Source organism: Chelonia mydas, chromosome 7, assembly GCF_015237465.2.
Source record: "Chelonia mydas isolate rCheMyd1 chromosome 7, rCheMyd1.pri.v2, whole genome shotgun sequence".
In the NCBI taxonomy this organism is placed as follows: domain Eukaryota; kingdom Metazoa; phylum Chordata; order Testudines; family Cheloniidae; genus Chelonia; species Chelonia mydas.
In genome coordinates, this window is record NC_057853.1 from 29,128,507 (window position 1) to 29,146,596 (window position 18,090).

An 18,090-nucleotide genomic window follows, 5' to 3' on the forward strand; every position below is an offset into this window, starting at 1 on the left:
GAGACCTGTGTTCTACTGCCTGCTAGGTGATGCTGGGCAAGCCACTGCTCTGTGCTCAGTTTTCCCCATCTGTAAAATGGGGCTAATGATACTGACCTCCTTTGTAAAGTACTTTGAGATTTGCTGATGAAAAGTGCTACAGCGGAGCTAGGGATTAAGGACCCTCCCTTCCCCATCAAGTGAGACAGTTAGAGAGAAGAAAAGCCAACACTTACTTCCTGTTTTTGAAACTAAAGCCAGCATGTTGATATATTTACCCTACATATGGGGAAGTAAACAGCGTGGTGTTACAGAACCACCTCTGTTACCCATAACTATGTGCTGTGAGCTGCAGAAGGCTCGGGGATCCCAGCAAACGAATGGAGGAGAAGCTTTCTATGCTGTGCTGTTGAAGACCCGTGGGACAGCCAACATTTCTTCAGTCACCTGCTGCTCAGGCAAGCTTTCAGAACAGTTTAGCCAAAGGAAAACTTACCAGAAGCAACTTAGTGTGGCGCCATCAAACTGCAATGAGTAAACAGAGAATGCTGAAATCTCGGTTTAAATTCCTATTTCCAATCCTCAGGAGCCCATTTCTGCAGAGTCATTCTTGGCGCCCAGTAATAATTTCATAAAATGTTTTAGTAATTGCAGTTTCATAAACAGTGCATTAAGGTTGGCTGAAGATCTGCCACATCATTTATTCATGACTGGGAGAGTTCTTCGGCTGAGGACACCTTTGCCGTGACAGATAATGGAATCTGCAGCAAGGGAAGCATGGTAAATGTAGGCCAACGTGCTGCAGAGAACCAACAGGGAGGGGTTATTCTGATTAGCCATGGAGGACTGAATGAGCGCCTAAGGACAGCAGAGGAGATTTAGGTTAGACATGCAGCACTGCTGATAAGCTTTCATGTTGATTTTGCAACGATATTAGTTTTGTGGTTAAGAAAAACTTAATAGGAAAATCACTGCTTTATTATTATAACTATACCAAAAGCACTTAAGCATGTGCTTAACTTTAGCTGCTTGAGTAATCCCACTAAAGACAATGGAATCCTTGCGTGCTTTGCTGGATTGGAGCCAGAGCCCTCAGCACCTGCCATGACTGAGCCCTGTTTGTAGTAGATACCATAATAAAAATACACTGAAACAAAGCAACTCCGTGCCAGGCAATGGGACCAGCTGCTAAGGACGCTTGTGGAATGGCCAGCACTGGAGAGAATCAACTAGACATCTATGCATTGAGGATGGGTTAAGGAGGATTACACTGACTCTGCCCTGATGCAGACAGACTGGGCAAGTCCCCGAAGGACTCTCCCACTATACAGTGCTCTGGGCTGTTACAGGCTGGGGGCACTGCCAATGCTGCAGGGGATTCAGGTCCCCAGCATCATTAGCAGGCAGAGGAAAGTGCAATAAAATGTAACTGATAATAAAGCTCAAATATATCTGAATATAGTTAGAATCATATTTGGTGTCTGAAAAGGGAAGAGCCTGCCTCACTCCCTAGCCCATGCTAACTTTGCTAATTACATTCCCCAGCAGCTTCAGTTAGCTATGGTATTAGTCTTCACTTCTTGTCCTAAATGGCTGTGCTCTGTCTCAACAACTCCCACCTAGTTACAGGAGTTCAGATTTGGCGAGATACAGAGTGCTACATATACTGTTCCTTTACTTACACAGAGACAAAATGTCTGTCACAGAATCACAGAATGCTCCACCAGTTCAAAGCAAAAGAAATCAGACTGGAACACTGTATAGGAATGTGACTCCCTCAAACACACACAAGGACAAAAAACGCTTTGTTTGAATACAAACCTTATTACAGGCAGACTGTGTATTGGTGCTAATAAGGTCGGAGATCAGGCTTCTGGTGGCGTTGGAGCACGTAGGCACCATACCTGCTAGATGTGGCAACTATGAAATAGGTGACATACTTCTTTTTCATTCTGTCCTTCCTGACAGCATGGTTGTTACAGAGTAACATGGGGGAGCAGTACATTCAGGATCCAGAGGGAGCCTCTTGCATTAATGGGGAGTAACCCAGCCTGGCTAGTGCTAGCAGCAATCTTGAGGGACTCCAGAGGCAGAGAGAGAGAGACAGACAGGTGTACATACATAACAGGCACAGCTGGTACTGACACCGATATTTAGTGTCACTTTCCATTATAAGCTCTTGTTTTCTGTTGCTTATAACTTTGCCAAAACTTTCACCACTGAAGCTTTCCATACTTGTTCTCTGCCACAAGCTGAGTTTTGGAGGTAAGTCTGAGCACAAATGAGGTTAAGGAATAACTGTTAGTTTTGCCAAGATTAAACTTCCTCCCACCATCACTCCTTTAAAGAGCTATAGCACTGCCAGGGTTTCAAACAGGAACTTGCAATCTCACAGGGGGACAGTGCTGTGCTCATAGGGTCCTTTGCTGCCTCATGAAAATCTACCCAGATTTGGCAGCCTAACAAGCAGCTGAAGGAAAATCACCTTTTGCACATGCTCCATACAGCTTGCTAGAAGCTTGATGCTAAAACTCTCTGAAATTTTCATCTTCCCAGGAGCACGCTCCTGGCCCCATGCTGAGCTCCCATGGAACAAAGCAGCCACTATCCCTATGGTCAGTGGGAAGAAGTGCTGGGGTGGGAGCCAACAGGAAGCCATGAGTTCTAACCTCAGCTGCTCCACTTGCTGATAATAGTTATCTGCACATCACAGCTCTTACTAGCGAGCAAAGCAGCTACTGTTCATCCTGTTACCTATGGGGGAGCTGAGAGGTCGCACACAAGGTCATGTCAGGCAGAACTGGGAACAGAATCCTGCCGCTATTAGAGCGAACCCACCTCTCATCCACAGGCATACTGCCTTTCAGACCTGACACATACATTCTGTCTGACTGTGCTGTCATCACACCACACTCCCCTTCAGAGCCAGAAAATTAAAACCTAGGATTCCCGACTCCTGCTGACAAGGTCTGTTACAGACAATGACGGATCCACAGAGGATTACACCCTACTACTGCTAGCAATCAGTCCTTTTGCCCAAGTGGTAGAGGTCCATGCTGTGAAGCTACAGGTCCTGGGTTCAAACCCTGCTGCTGACCCAGGCAGGGGCCAATATAGCTCTTTAGGATGGGTTTAGTTTTTTTTAAATGTAGGAAATTTCTTACAAAAAAACTACACTGAAAGAACACTGAAGCTGCAAAATCATGGACTCAAAACTTAGGAAATGACAGAATTAAGGTTGTACGAGCAACCTTCATGAGCCCCCTTTGCATGTATGCAAGGTAGTCTTTAATGACATTCACATAGTATTTGTTCTGCAGGACCTTTACTTCATTCAGGGCACAGGATGAATAGGAAATAAGGAAGGGGGCTGTAGGAAGTGAAGATTAGTATTAGAGCAATGGTGTTCTCTTGTGATGAAGGCACTAGATTGGAACCCAGGACAGCTGCATTCTACTCTTGACTGTGCCATAGACTTCTATGTGATGCTAGGCAAGACCGTCGCAATTCATATAGATGATCCAGCACTACAGAAAGTGTGGCACTATGGAAAACTAAGACAGGCGGAGCATTATTTCTGATTGTCCCACAGGTGTCAGTTCACCATCATAAAAAGCAATGCAAGGCCTCCCGTCCTTTTCCATGTACTGCATTAACAATAAGATCACACAAACAAACTTGGGGGTGGAGGGAAGGGAATGGCAGCTCACTCATCACCAGTCCCAATCAGAAATTCAGTAACTGATTCACACCCATCTGATTTCATTCTGCATCTTCTATTCGAGGGGGATTCCTGACAGCCCCATTCCTGGGGCCTGGCCTTGGCCTTGGATCTTTAAGCTGAGATCCCACCAGTTCTCCTTTGCTAATCTCTGTGTGCAAATCATTATTTAGCTTTGTGACAAGGCTAATGAGTTCTGACCAGGTCATTCTTTAACTCACTCGCTAGCCAAAGTAAGCCTTTGGATTTTTTGGCCTACCTTGTGCTGTGCTTTGGATAAGGACTAGCATACGCCGTTGTGTGTGCCTCCATTTATTTATATTAATAGAAAATCATTTCCATGAGCTCATCATGCTTCCAATCAGAACAGCCTCCAGTGTTCTTTAAGACTCTACCCGGTTATTGATGCCTGTAACATACTGATGGTAATTTATGGACAGACACAAACACTCAGTAAAAATGATAATGTTTACAAACTGGTGCCTCCTGAACGGTTTTTAGAAAGATTGGGGGGGTGGGGGAAGAGAATCACCTCCTACCATCACAGCAAAGCAGCTACCTTGGTCATGGAAAAGTTATCTGATTAACAGTTAAAAGTACAAAAGACGACTGTATCCAATGGCAAAACGCAAGGACATACTTGCTCAGGATAATGGAGTTAACGTACCATCCTTTGAAAATGGGATCCCCCCCCCCCTTTTTTTTTTTAAACCACACACTGTAACACAGGATGCCCCCTCAAACACTGACTGCCAGGGTACTGGGTTCAATACTGACTTTGGAGGAGGACCAGCTACTAAGCCACCCACTCTACTCCCTGCAGCCCCTATTTTCCCCCACACAGATCCCCCTTCACTGTTTAGCTTGCAAGTACAGTGCTGACAGTTCCTCCATGCGATGAAAATAATTAACAAAATATATTGCATTAACAAGATCAGGCTGATCTGTGCCAGAGTTTACCTTCAAACTCCCTGGGTTAAATCAAACCGTGTCAATAGGAAGCGTGTGTGTCTAGCATTACTCGTTCCCTTTGAAGACAGGGGATCTTATCAGAAAAGCCATTGCCTCAAATGAATCATTAATTAAGCAGGTTGTCTGGTTACAAGAAGGGCAATGCAAGAACGCGAAGGGAACATAGGCAGAGAAGGAAGAAGGTGTGTCGTCAGCTTGTCCCACAAGAGACCATTGCTCTACCTTCTCCCCCCATCCATTGCCTACCCCAGGGATTAACCTCCTAGCCCACCTGATGTTCCTATCCACGCCCCATGACAGATTCAAATTCAGCCTGAGATGGGTTCATTTTCTGAGCCCTTCTTATTAAAAGCCTTCTGACTAGAACCTGAACATTAGAGTTTTTAACAGCTCTCAAAGAGGAGCGAGCTAATCCCGTTCATATAAATGGGATGCTCATTCTGGCACCTAACATGACACAAGGGGCACATTTCTGGGTGGGCCACTGTGATGTCTGCAGCTAAAAATCAGGTAACTGTGCTGACAAATGGCCTGACGAAGGATAGAAATAGCTTAAGGGCCAGGACTTCCTGGATAACTATTATGCATTACAGCACTTCATGGCTTCGGGGAATGATTCCCCCTCACCTCACACTCTATATCACCATGTGGAAAAACAACTTGGGCCAGTTATGAATATGCACTGAGGCTTAGCCTATCCCAGCAAAGCCAGACGGTACATGAAATATAGAAACAAAACTTCTCTTCAAACAAAATCAGTCTGCCCCCTACACACAGTGCTGTAGTTTCAGCATTAATTTATGTCCCTAAACTGTACAAGAGGTGAAATGAAAGGGAGTTGGTCTTCTTTATAATGTAGAAAGAGCTCAAAACTGTTCCATACCCATTAAAAATTCAAGTCTTATCTAGTCTTTTGTCCTGGGAGTCTCTATGGAAAACTAGGATATCATAGATAATTAGGAGTAACTTTTATTCAGAGTATTGAAACCGTTGTTTGTGTTTGGGCCTATAACAGACATCTAGCGAACGCTTGGGAAAAGAGGGGTCTTACTTACAGATCTGACACCTGAAAAACCTCACAATTCACACATCACACCTCCCAAGTGTCCTCCAGAAAACCCCAGTTAGTGCAGACTTGACATGCCTGATACTAGTTAGGTAAAGGCAAGTAGAGAAAAAAAAACACTGAAAGGGATGGCTTTTTAAATACATTATTAATAAGGCACTAACCCAGGTTGCCTTACATTTGCAGGCCACTTATTTTCAAATACTGAACTATTTGACAACAGTGATTTTATAACAACTGCTGGAACTTTGTTTGTCATTTCCCCTTTTAACAGTGAGAGGAGAGATGTGCTGATCAGGCCAAAGTGAAACTAAATGGAAATATTCCCCACATCAACACCAGAGATCTCCACACTGTCAGCTTTTCCCTTGAAATGACCTTGCTTATAAATTCCATAGGCTGCATGTTTTTAAACACAAAGTGTCATTTCTGCACCATTTCTTGACAGACTTAAGCAACTCAAGAAAAGCATCCACTCTGCTGCTCCTTTAATTGAGAGGTGTCACCTAAATCGCCAGAACCATTATAGCTATGTTAAAAAGCAAGCAACGGAAGTCAGAGGAGGTACTGCCCAAGAGGCGTGAAATGTTTACTGTAATAAGAACGTATTTGGATGGCAGTTTAATATTCAGTTTCAAAAGCACACTGGTTACTTTTTTAGCACACACAGGACTAATCCACCAAAGGAAAAACAGTCCTTTTAAGCATTGATGTAGCAACCAAATTAGTGTGTTTCACACATTTTGCTATACATCTCTCGGGCCCCATCAGCACATTTGAAGGTTTTTTTTCAGAACAAATGAGTTGCCACACTGGATCAGACTAATAGTCCATCTACTCCAGCTTCCGGTCTCCAGTTTCCAACTGTGGCCAGTACCAGATGTTTCAGAGAAAGATGCAAGAAACCCCTATAGTCATCAGTAACAGCCCTATGTTTCTTCCTAAACCCAGATCAGTGAGAGAAATTGGCTTATACACAACATGCACCTTAGATGTTTTTAACCTCTCTAACATAGCTTCGGGTGTTATTCAAATAAGCATCTCAAACCTTCCTAAGATCTTGGTCTCAATATCTTGTGACAACGTGTTCCACAGGTTAATTATGCACTGCACTAAAAGTTATTACCCTTATCGGCTTTAATTTGCCACCTTTTCATTTAATTCAGTGGGGTTTTTTTGTATTAGAAAGTCAGTTAGGAGCATGTAATTGAACTTTTAAACGCCACTCATTTTACACACTTCTATCATGTTTTCTCTTACTCATCCCTGTGAGCTAGACCTCTCTCAGCGCTCTGACATTCTCTGTCTTTTTACACACCCTAAGATCTTGTCAGGTGGTTTGATTTCCCCTGCACAGAAGGAGGTTTTTATTGAGCCTTTCACCAGAACACCTAGGGATCCTTTTCTGAATGGCTACAATTAATCTAGAAGCCATCAAAGTTAGCTTCACACTTTCACAATGCTTCATTAAATCCCAGTAAGTGCTTTACCACTGAAATTTTTTTTTAAATATACTAATACTCACACTCAGGCTTCTAAATTTCCCAGCGGATACTAGCTTCACTAGCCTATAAAACAATGCAAGAAAAGCAGCTCTGCAACATTTCAGATGTTAAATACAAGATCAAATATTTGTTTAAAAAACTTGTGTAAACACTGAAATCAATATATTTGTTGCCAATGACTTGAGATCTTAAGGGACACAATCTTAGAGTCTTAAATTGTAAACAAATGTCTTAATTATTAAAAGGGGCTGTTTTCAATCTTAAAATAAAATTTACATTTGGGCCTAATTTAAAGGGACAATCTGTTTTTCCCCCCCATTCCCTACCCTTCAAGAGCAGGATCTTAAAGGCAATTAAAAATCTACAATGATTTCTCTCCCCCCTTATTGATGTTTTCAGGAAAGAAGAAACCGACTAGCCAATCAAGTAGGCAGGGAAATAATGAAATTGAATATACACAACTCACTGTACATTGCACAAAGAAAAATATACTTGGTTACCTTCCTTCAGTTATAGGCCTTTTAAGTGTCACTTATCTACCAAAGGCACAACATTTTCAGACAGAAAGGCGCATTTTGAGTTCTTTTTAAACACAAAGATCTCCTCTCCCAATTGTTTGAAGCGTCCAAGTTCCTTGAGAAATTTGTATTTGCTTTGAAACCAAAGGTTGTTCAGGTTTGCTGACTAATGATACCTGGGGTCTGAGGTTGAGTTTGCTTGTTATCTAAGTTCCATGGAGTTTTTAAAAAAGAATTGTGTCCTAGAACAACAAGATTTTATTATTTAATTTACAGGTGTGTGTGTGTGTGTGTGTGTGTGTGTGTATGTGTGTGTGTGTGCGCGCGCGCGCCCTAGAACAGCACGATTTTATTCTTTAATTTACAGCTGGTGTGTGGGTGTGTTTCTCATCTGCTCCTGTCTTATGAAGTAGCAGGGCAACGAAATATACAAGGATTCAGCTCAGGTTTTGCATGCTCAAATTCTGAGCATCTTATCACCACAGGAGGCTAAGAGACTTTCATGGCATCCTCCAGCATGGATACTTCCACAGCTCTGCATAAACATTACTCCTCACAATCTCTGGTAAATAGGCAAGTAGCCCCCCTTCAGAGTCAGAGAAAGAGAGACAAAGTGACTTGCCCCAGGTGACAGTTAGTGGCAGGGCAGGGTTAAGACTCTGGAAATCCTGGCCTCCTTTCCTCTGCTTCTTAGTCCATTGGTGTTCTACCAATTAATCCCAGAACGTGCTGCTTGCACACTAAACTCAAGCCTTGACAACTCCTGCTTTTCCCACACATTTGTAGGGGTCTGCATTTTTCATAGCTATTTTCAGATTTTGTTCCCAGTCTGAAATCTGATCAGCCATGTTGCTGTTTAAAAATGATAATTAAGGCTCTAAGGCATGGGCACATGTAAATTAAAGATGATCTTGTATACCTCCATACCCTCCCTGGCTGGCAGACACTGTGCAATATGAACGTGCTCTAGCAGGAGCCAGCCAGGACTCCTAGGTTCTATTTGCAGCTCTGGGAGGAAGGGTTAGAGCAGGGAACTTAGAATTTGGAGATCCTGGTTCCATTCCTAGCTCTGCTAGAAATTCATTTGATTTCTGTAGGACTCCAATTCCTCCATCCGAAAACTGCGGCAAATACATGAAGCACGTCACAAACATGGTTAAGTTGCTCAGGAACCAAACTCACAGACAGCAGAAGACCCCTCTCATCATGCCACCTCTGGAAGGTAGGAAACATGAAACAAGTTACCACCAAGACACAGACACAGAAACAGGTTACAAAACCATGGAGGGCTTCCTTGTCACAAGATTAGGGAAGGAAAGGAGAGCAAAACCACCAAGGTTGATAAATCCCTGCCTGCGTTTATTTCTTAATGCAACCATGACAAATCACCATGGACGCCTGCCAATGCAGGCACATTTTCTCACTTTGCCCTTCACCTCAATAATTGAGGATAATGGGGAAAACACATTTCTTGGATTTATATTCCCCCCCCCCCCCGAGGGCAATGGAGCGCTGCACGGCAGGTATAACAAACCACTCTCTGGTACAGCTGTGTTTCAAAACTGCCATAGGACTCTAACAGCAGCAGCAGCCACCAACAAGAGGAGGCCTGGCCTGCTGCATTTCCTCAGGAACTCTCTGCATGCCAGTTACATCTACCAAAACACCAGGGATTAGCAGATGGGCGAGATACAAGAGACAAACAAACCCAAGCGGCTCAGAGTTTTATGTGAGAGACACAGGAGCCAGCCTCTCCACCAGAGCCATGCCAGCTATGGTGATGTATGGTAAATGGCGAGGCCATAAAAATGTAGTGCACAAATCACCCCGAGTCTATGGGGCAAAAAAGGAGGTCCTGTCATCTTCACAGCAGAGGAAGTTATAACTCGGGCTGAGATTTTATCTATGAATGGTGGATCAATGTAAAAGCATTTCTGGAGTAATGACCACAAGAAATAGCCCTGGAGAACAAGCCCCCAGTTTAGCTACAAGGCCGTGAGCATGCAGTACCCACAACCAACATGCCTCAAATCTAACTCAGATGGACTCCCTCTAGGGGAGAAAGAAACCAGGCTCCATGGTCCTTTGACTCCTGGGCCCCTAGAAGCTTGGCTAGCTCAGTCAGTAGTGCCTCAGAGTCCCTGTTCAGGCTGTAGGTTTTCAATTTGCTTTGTACATGAGAAGCTAAATTAATCCTTGTGATATCCTCACTGACTTAAGGTTCCTTATCCAGGGAAGTCATATGGTCTGCAATAGACAGTAGGTCACAGCAGATGATCACAAGGGTCCTTTCTGGCTTTATAATCTAGGAATCCGGCTAGTGACGGGGGAGATTACAGCAGGCTCTCTGCTCCCCCTGCCCCCTCCCCACCCGCTGTCCACTAAAATGAGAAAAGAGGCTTCCTTCTTGTGAAGCCACTTGAACTAGCACTGAATGTTCAGCCACAAAAAGCCAAGATCCCAACAAAGGGGTGGTCCTGGGCAGCCAAAGCAGCATGCTGAAATGCAGTACAGAACCCTGGTGCAGAACATGGCTCTACATTCTCCTTTAAAGCTGACTAGGACCAAAACATCAACAATCTGTGGGTACTGGGAAGGCCTACGCTAAGAGTCTGCTTTCCAGAGGTGGCAAGTTTCCCAAGCTCCAGCTGAAGTGAATGGGAGCAGGAGCTGCTCAGGACCTCTGGGGAAAAAACATCAGGCCCTAAATCTGCTTTCTTTTTGGATGGATGATGAAACAATTTAACTACCAGCCTGACAGGCTGGGAGGTGAGGCATGTGTAGCATAAGCCTGACCTTAGCAGTCCATCTGAAAGAGAAGCAACCACATGACAAAATGCTACAGGAGCTGATAATTGGCAATCAGGACACCTTTCCTAGGAGGAAAATGTGGCACCTTAGTGACTAACAAATGTATTTGAGCATAAGCTTTCGTGAGCTACAGCTCACTTCATCGGATGCATTTCTGTTTGCCGATACAGACTAACACGGCTGCTACTCTGAAACCTTTCCTAGGAAGGTTTCAGAGCTCTTCCTGAAAATGTCAGTGACTTTGACTAGGACATGCACAATGAGCTAAATGCTGAAAGAGAGACAACAGCAGCCTTTACAAAGAGAGCACATTCATCTGGAATGGTCCTTTTCTCCCAGGAAATCAACGTAACTCTTTGACCAGCAGAAACTGCGTGCACAGCACAGTTTTATAGCAAAAGCTCACAGCAGGGGAGAGGAGAATGCAGACAAGAAAAGTTTGCCATGTGTGGCAGGCCCAGAAATGCCTCAGGGAGGGAAAAGTAGCCCAAGAGGAAATATACTGAGATACTGAGCTAGTACTCAAATAGCGCTGAAATATGGACCTTAATGGCCTAGAGGTGTCTAGTTATAAAGCACAAAGAGCAATAGTTAGGTCTTAAAAACCAAATGCACCTTATTACCTCGTATGGAAAGGTCAAGATTCAGTTTAGAGAGACAAGGTGGGTGAGGTAATCTCTTCTATTGGACTACTGTGGGTGAGAGGAACAAGCTTTCTAGACACACACAGCTCTTCTGTCCTGAAGATCTCTGTGTAGCTCAAAAGCTTGTCTCTCTCCCCTGCAACAGAAGTTGGTCCAATAAAAGATTACCTCACTCACCATGTCTCTCTAGTATCCTGAGAACCAACACAGCTACAATACTGCATAGATTCAGCTCAGTCTTATAGTACTAACTTTCAGAGTAACAGCCATGTTAGTCTGTATTCGCAAAAAGAAAAGGAGTACTTTTGGCACCTTAGAGACTAACCAATTTATTTGAGCATAAGCTTTCGTGAGCTACAGCTCACTTCATAAGTGAGCTGTAGCTCACGAAAGCTTATGCTCAAATAAATTGGTTAGTCTCTAAGGTGCCAAAAGTACTCCTTTTCTTAGTACTAACTTTGTTACTTAAGTAACAGTCTAGTATTTTTATAAGGCCCTCCTGACCATCACATCCGAGTGCCTCAAATATTACTGAATTTGTCCTCAAAGCCTTGTGGGCTGGGAGGTTTAATTCCCTATGTCATTAATAGGAAACTGAGGCCCAGAAAGATGAAGGGACTTGCCCAAGGACACACAGGAAATCTGTGGCAGAGCCAGGAACTAAACCCAAATCTCCTAAGGCACTAGCCCAGGACTGAATTATGAGACCATCCTCTCAAGTGAGCACAATTTAGCTTGATATAATCACACACGCAAAACTTTCACTCCATTTGTTTTAGAAGTAGCTTTCACCTAGAACCATCAAGGTCTGCATACACAGCACATTAAACCTGCCACTTCCTCAGAAATGGACCCCCATAAGAGAGACATGGAAGAGCGGGGTGAAATTACAAACATTATATACCCCATCCAAGGCAGACCACAAGCTACCTGAGGCAGCCTGTCCCCTCTACAGTGAGCCACACTCATCACTAGCTGCATAGTTTGCCAGGACAATAAAATACAAGGGATTTAGTGTCTTGAGCAAACCGTGAAAAAAAATGTAGACCAGTTACCTATTTAGACAGGGAAACCTGGAGGATCCACTGCTAAGAGTTCTCTGGAGAAGCAGGATTGCTTACTGGAGGTGGACCTCGGTGCAGGTTTGGTTCTGTGGGCTACACGCGTTGTTCTTAAAGGGGTGTTGAATGCATTTGAATACAGAGAAGATCCTAAATGCACTGGATGAGAATTCAGGTTTTTTCCCACCCAAACGTCCAAGAAATCAACAAGAACAGTTGGCTGGTTTTTAAACCCTCCAGTGGGGTGGGAGGCAAGCCTGAGGTCAATGCTCTGTGAGCTGAGAAATGTGCAAGTGTGTTGTGCCGTCACCGTGTTTGAGATTGGGGTGCCCTGTAGCATGTAGGAAGTCGCCTTGGTGACCACAAATCACCACAATACACCAACAGCCGGATGTGTTGGAGGTAGCAGAAAAATATCCCAAACAACAGATAAGCACAGCAATTACAATCTCTGCCACAGCAGCAGCACGGGAGCAGAATGACAACGAGTCACCTGGACTCTGGCAGAATCGAAGGAACGGCGCTAAAAATAAACAATCAATGAACTGAGAGGGCTGATTATTTCGCAGTAGCCACATGCCTCTCCCTAGCCAGGCACAACCAGGCAGCAGCCCCCATCCGCCAGCCCAACACCATCAATTGGGCTTTCACAACAACTAGCATTTTTAGGAAGAAGGTGTGTCCCTGGTTCAGGCACAAGGAGAAAGGGAACGCAGTGGGCCCCTGAGCACACACCTGAGAGAGAGAGAAGGGTGCTTTCCCCTGAGGTGGCTGTGGGCATGTCGCAAGCACAAGATGGGGAAGTTGAGGGACATGTGGGGCAAAGGAAGTTGATCTCTTCTGGATACTTGGGGGAAGAAACAGAATTGGGTTTCACCTAGCTTCCAGAGGGATGGTTCCCCTGGGGATGGATGGACACTGAGCAGGGAGTGGGTGCCCCATGCTGGTCCCTCTGGGCTCAGGAGCAGACATACGTTCCCAAGCAGGTACCGCGGTTCAGGTGGGCCGCCACAGCAGTGGGGCCCTGGTATCCTACAGAGCCCACTTCTGGGATAGGAGGGCCCAGAGGTTATCCCAAGGGGCTGGCCACTGCTAGGCTGAGCAGGGAGCTGGGTCCAGGAGCAGGGTCCCCTGCGGCCTCTTCATGGAAGAGCAGGGTGGTGGCAGGGAGGAAACAAGGGAACAGCAGGGCAGAGAGAGAGGAGACTCCCTAGGAAGGAGCAGCAGGGTAAGGCGGGCTCTGGGGGGAGATGTTGGGGAGACAAAGCAGGAGAAGGGACCAGGGGTAAGTGAAGGTGAGACTCTCCATGGGCAGGGGGCCTGTTCCAGCCAGGTCACCCAGCATGGGGGGCGGGGCTAGGGGTCCGGTCCAGCCGGGTCTCTCCGGGAGGGCGGGGGTCCGGTCCAGTCCAGCCGGGTCTCTCCGGGGAGGCGGAAGGGGGGGGGGGGTCCGGTCCAGCCGGGTCTCTCCGGGGAGGGGGAGGGTCCGCGCCCGCGCCCCACCAGCCTCTCACCTGGGCACGCAGCTGGGCGAGCTCCGATCCACCTCCCAGGTCGCGTACAGGTTCATCTGCACCGGGCGCCCCGCCGCCCCGCCCGGGGCCGCCCCGCCGGGGGTGAGGGGCCCGGAGCCCGGCTTGGGGGGCAGGGGCGCCGCGCCCGGGGGCTGGGCCGGGGGCTGCCCCGAGGGAGATTGCTGGGGGAGCGCGGCCGCCGCGGGCTGCGGGGCGGGGGCGCGCTGCCCCCCGCCCCCGGGACCCCCGCGCTCCGCCATGAAGCCGAGCCGGACCCGCACCGCTGCCCAGCCCTGCCTGTTGCCCTGGGCGCGCTCCCGCCCGCCGCCGTTCGCTCCCGCTCGCTCCCGAGGGCAGGAGGCGGGGCACGGGGGAGGGCTCGCCGACCTGATTGGTCACAGGGGGACTCGCGCCTCCCCACGGTTCCACCCCGCAGGAGCGCCAGGCTCGTGCCCAGGCGGGCGGGCAAGAAACAGAATATGGGGGGGGGGGCGCCGAGCCCTGCGAGGACCCGCTTCGGGGAGCGCGCCTCCAACTCCTGCCCGCTGCCCCCCACCCCACGCCCCCGTCCCACCCCCACCCTAAACCCCTCAGCCTCCTCCCCACCAACCCAGCCCACCCATTAACCCCCTCTGCTCACCCATCCCACTGCCTCCCCCTCCCCACCAACCCAGCCCACAGCCCACCCATCCCACTGCCTCCCCCTCCCCACCAACCCAGCCCACAGCCCACCCACTAACCTCCTCTGCCCACCCATCCCACTGCCTCCCCCTCCCCACCAACCCAGCCCCCAGCCCACTGCCTCCCCCTCCCCACCAACCCCCTCTGCCCACCCATCCCACTGCCTCCCCCCTTCCCACCAACCCCCTCTGCCCACCCATCCCACTGCCTCCCCCTCCCCACCAACCCAGCCCACCCATTAACCCCCTCTGCTCACCCATCCCACTGCCTCCCCCTCCCCACCAACCCAGCCCACAGCCCACCCACTAACCTCCTCTGCCCACCCATCCCACTGCCTCCCCCCTTCCCACCAACCCAGCCCCCAGCCCACTGCCTCCCCCTCCCCACCAACCCCCTCTGCCCACCCATCCCACTGCCTCCCCCCTTCCCACCAACCCCCTCTGCCCACCCATCCCACTGCCTCCCCCTTCCCACCAACCCCCTCTGCCCACCCATCCCACTGCCTCCCCCTCCCCACCAACCCAGCCCACAGCCCACCCACTAACCTCCTCTGTCCACCCATCCCACTGCCTCCCCCTTCCCACCAACCCAGCCCCCCCGCCCTCCCTCCCACTAACCCCCTCTGTCCACCCATCCCACTGCCTCCCGCTTCCCACCAACCCAGGCCCCCGCCCTCCCTCCCACTAACCCCCTCTGTCCACCCATCCCACTGCCTCCCCCTTCCCACCAACCCAGCCCCCCGCCCTCCCTCCCACTAACCCCCTCTGCCCACCCATCCCACTGCCTCCCCCTCCCCACCAACCCAGCCCCCCGCCCTCCCTCCCCACCAACCCCCTCTGCCCACCCATCCCACTGCCTCCCCTTCCCACCAACCCAGCCCCCCGCCCTCCCACTAACCCCCTCTGCCCACCCATCCCACTGCCTTCCCCTTCCCACCAACCCAGCCCCCCTCCCACTAACCCCCCTTCCCACCCATCCTCTCTGCCCACCCTCCCACTAACCCCCTTCCCACCCTCCCACTAACCCCCTCTGCCCACCCATCCCACTGCCTCCCCCTCCCCACCAACTCAGCCCCCCGCCCTCCCTCCCACTAATCCCCTCTGCCCACCCAGCCCACTGCCTCCCCCTCCCCACCAACCCAGCCCCCAGCCCTCCCTCCCACTAACCCCCTCTGCCCACCCCTGCTCCCTCTAATCCTCTGCCCACCCATCCCATTGCCTCCCCCTTCCCACCAACCCAGCCCCCCTTCCCACCCTCCCACTAACCCCTTCCCACCAACCCAGCCCCCCCCACTAACCTCCTCTGCCCACCCATCCCACTGCCTCCCCCTCCCCATCAACCCAGCCCCCAGCCCTCCCTCCCACTAACCCCCTCTGCCGACCCCCACCCCCTCTAATCCTCTCTGCCCACCCATCCCACTGCCTCCCCCCCACCAACCCAGCCCCCCCCACTAACCCCCTCTGCCCACCCATCCTACTGCCTCCCCTTCCCACCCTCCCACTAACCCCCTCCCCACCAACCCAGCCCCCAGTCCTCCCTCCCACTCACCCCCACCCCCTCTAATCCTCCCCGCCCACCCATCCCACACTGCCTCCCCATCAACCCAGCCCTCCCTCCCACTAACCCCCTCTGCCCACCCCCACCTCCTCTAATCCTCTCTGCCCATCTATCCCACTGCCTCCCTCCTTCTCACCCTACCACTAACCCCCTCAGCCTCCTCCCCGCTAACGTGGCCCTGTCCACCTTCCCATCCTCCCCACTGACCTAGCCCACCCTCCCAGTAACCCCCTCTAATCCTCCCTTGCTGTCCACTCTATTGCCTTGCCCCCTTCCCATCCTACCACTAACCCCCTCCCCACTAACCAGTCCCCCAGCCCTCCCTCCCATTAACCCCCTCTAATCCTCTTGCCCACCCACCACACTGCCTCCTCCCCCACCACTAACCCCCTCAGGCCCCTCCCCACTAACCTGGCCCGTCCCCCTTCCCACTAACTCTCTCTGCCCCAAACTGGCCCTCCTTCTAATCCTCTCCCTCCCTTCTCACCCTCCCCTAACGCCCCCTGCCTGACTAACCCAGCCCATCTCCCACATTAACCCTCTCTGCCCCCACCTGCTAATCCAGCCCCTGTCCCTCTTCCCACCCTTCCCACTAACCATCTCTGCCCACCCACCACACTGCCCTGGCCTCCCAACCCAGCCCCCTTCCCACTGCCCCCACCAAGCCTCCAGGTAGGTAGAGCCCCTACTCAAGCACACATTTCTCTGCCCTCTACTGGCACCATCCACTGCCCCAGTTATGCTAGTGCAGGGGGGCTGGGCCCATGCTGGCTTGGGAGAGCCCTCCCCAGCTTGGGAGTCACTCAGCCCAACTCTGGGCCCCAGGACCCCTCTATGCCAGTAAGGGAATGGTGGGGGGGAAGGAAGGGCAGGAAACCAGACTGAGGGCACTGGCACACTTTTCTCCCACTGCCATAGGTGCTGGAACTAGGGGTGCTGCTGCACCCTCTGGCTTGAAGTGGTTTCCGTTATATACAGGGTTTAGTTTGGTTCAGTGGCTCTCAACACCCCCACAACACAAGTCGTTCCAGCAGCCCCATCCACTGCAATGCACCAGCTTGGGCTCCAGCTGCTAGCCCCAGCCCAAGAGCTCCCCACAGCAACTGCAGGACTGGAGATTGAAAAGGGAGCAGCCTCTGGAACAGAGTGGGGACAGGAGTCCCGAGGTCTAGGCCCAGCTCTTCATCTGTTTCCCCATTTGCAGGGGTAGAACGGAGGGCATGAGAAGGGTCATAGGTGAGTATTGGGGAACAGGGACCTGTCAGGAACCCAGTCTGACCCCTTGCCATGCAGCCAGCCTGCTGCACAGGCCCCAGCTACCACCAAAGGGCAGCAATAGGTCACGGTGCTTACCTGGTCTCAGCTTTCCCTTCCCCAACTCTAGGAGGCCATGTAAAGAACATGGCTGGCAGAGCTCTGGCCTGCAGCCACCTTGGGCCAGGCAAGCACCAAGGCTGTGCCACCCACCTGCTTTCCCCAGGGCGCAAGCCCCAGGCTGCAGCTGGCAAGGTTAGTTACTGCAAAGGGGTGGGGGGGCCTCTCCCCAGGGAAAGAATGCCCCCAGCTTCTTCAGTGCCATCCATGCCCAAATGCCAGCTCAGCATCAGACAGCAAGACCTATCCACCCCTCTGCTCTGTTCTCAACCTGTGAGGCAGCTACTAATAGTCCACTCTCCCAGGCACATGGCAAAGACCTGCATGCTTGCTGGCAACTGGGGGTGGGGAGGGGAGGAGGAGGAAGAGGAGGACAGCACCTCTTTTCTTGAGCAGCTTTAGAGACACTCCCAGCCGCTGAGGAAGGCAGCCCCTAACTCCCCCCTCCCCACTGTCAAGGTGATGGATAGTAGGAAGCCCGGTCCCCCTGCCATCCCTCCATGTGCCCAAAAGCTCCTGTCTAACCAGAGCAGAACCCCACCCCTGTGCCAGGGCTGTGCTGGGCCCACTGCTCTGCATAGCAGTGAGTGTACCAGGGCCACAGGCATTGCCATGCCACCGTGCTGCAGCTGCTGGTACCAACAGCAGGAAGCAAAGCGCAGGCATCAGGGCAGAAAGGAGCTGGAG

The 18,090-nt window shown here is 50.4% G+C and overlaps 1 protein-coding gene across 4 annotated transcripts in view; it reads right to left on the bottom strand.

Annotated features, from left to right (window-relative positions):
• PACS1 (phosphofurin acidic cluster sorting protein 1) overlaps positions 1-14,116 on the bottom strand; it is a 99,814-nt gene extending 85,698 nt beyond the window's left edge. For 3 of the 4 annotated variants that reach the window (XM_037905256.2, XM_037905255.2, XM_037905254.2), the window contains exon 1: positions 13,792-14,115. In XM_037905256.2, the coding sequence (XP_037761184.1) occupies positions 13,792-14,051 (260 nt within the window). In that variant the 5' untranslated portion in view covers positions 14,052-14,115. Of the gene's footprint in view, positions 1-13,791 lie in introns of all 4 variants that reach the window. The other variant, XM_043550425.1, reaches the window with a different exon arrangement.
• Positions 14,117-18,090: the final 3,974 nt, after the last annotated feature.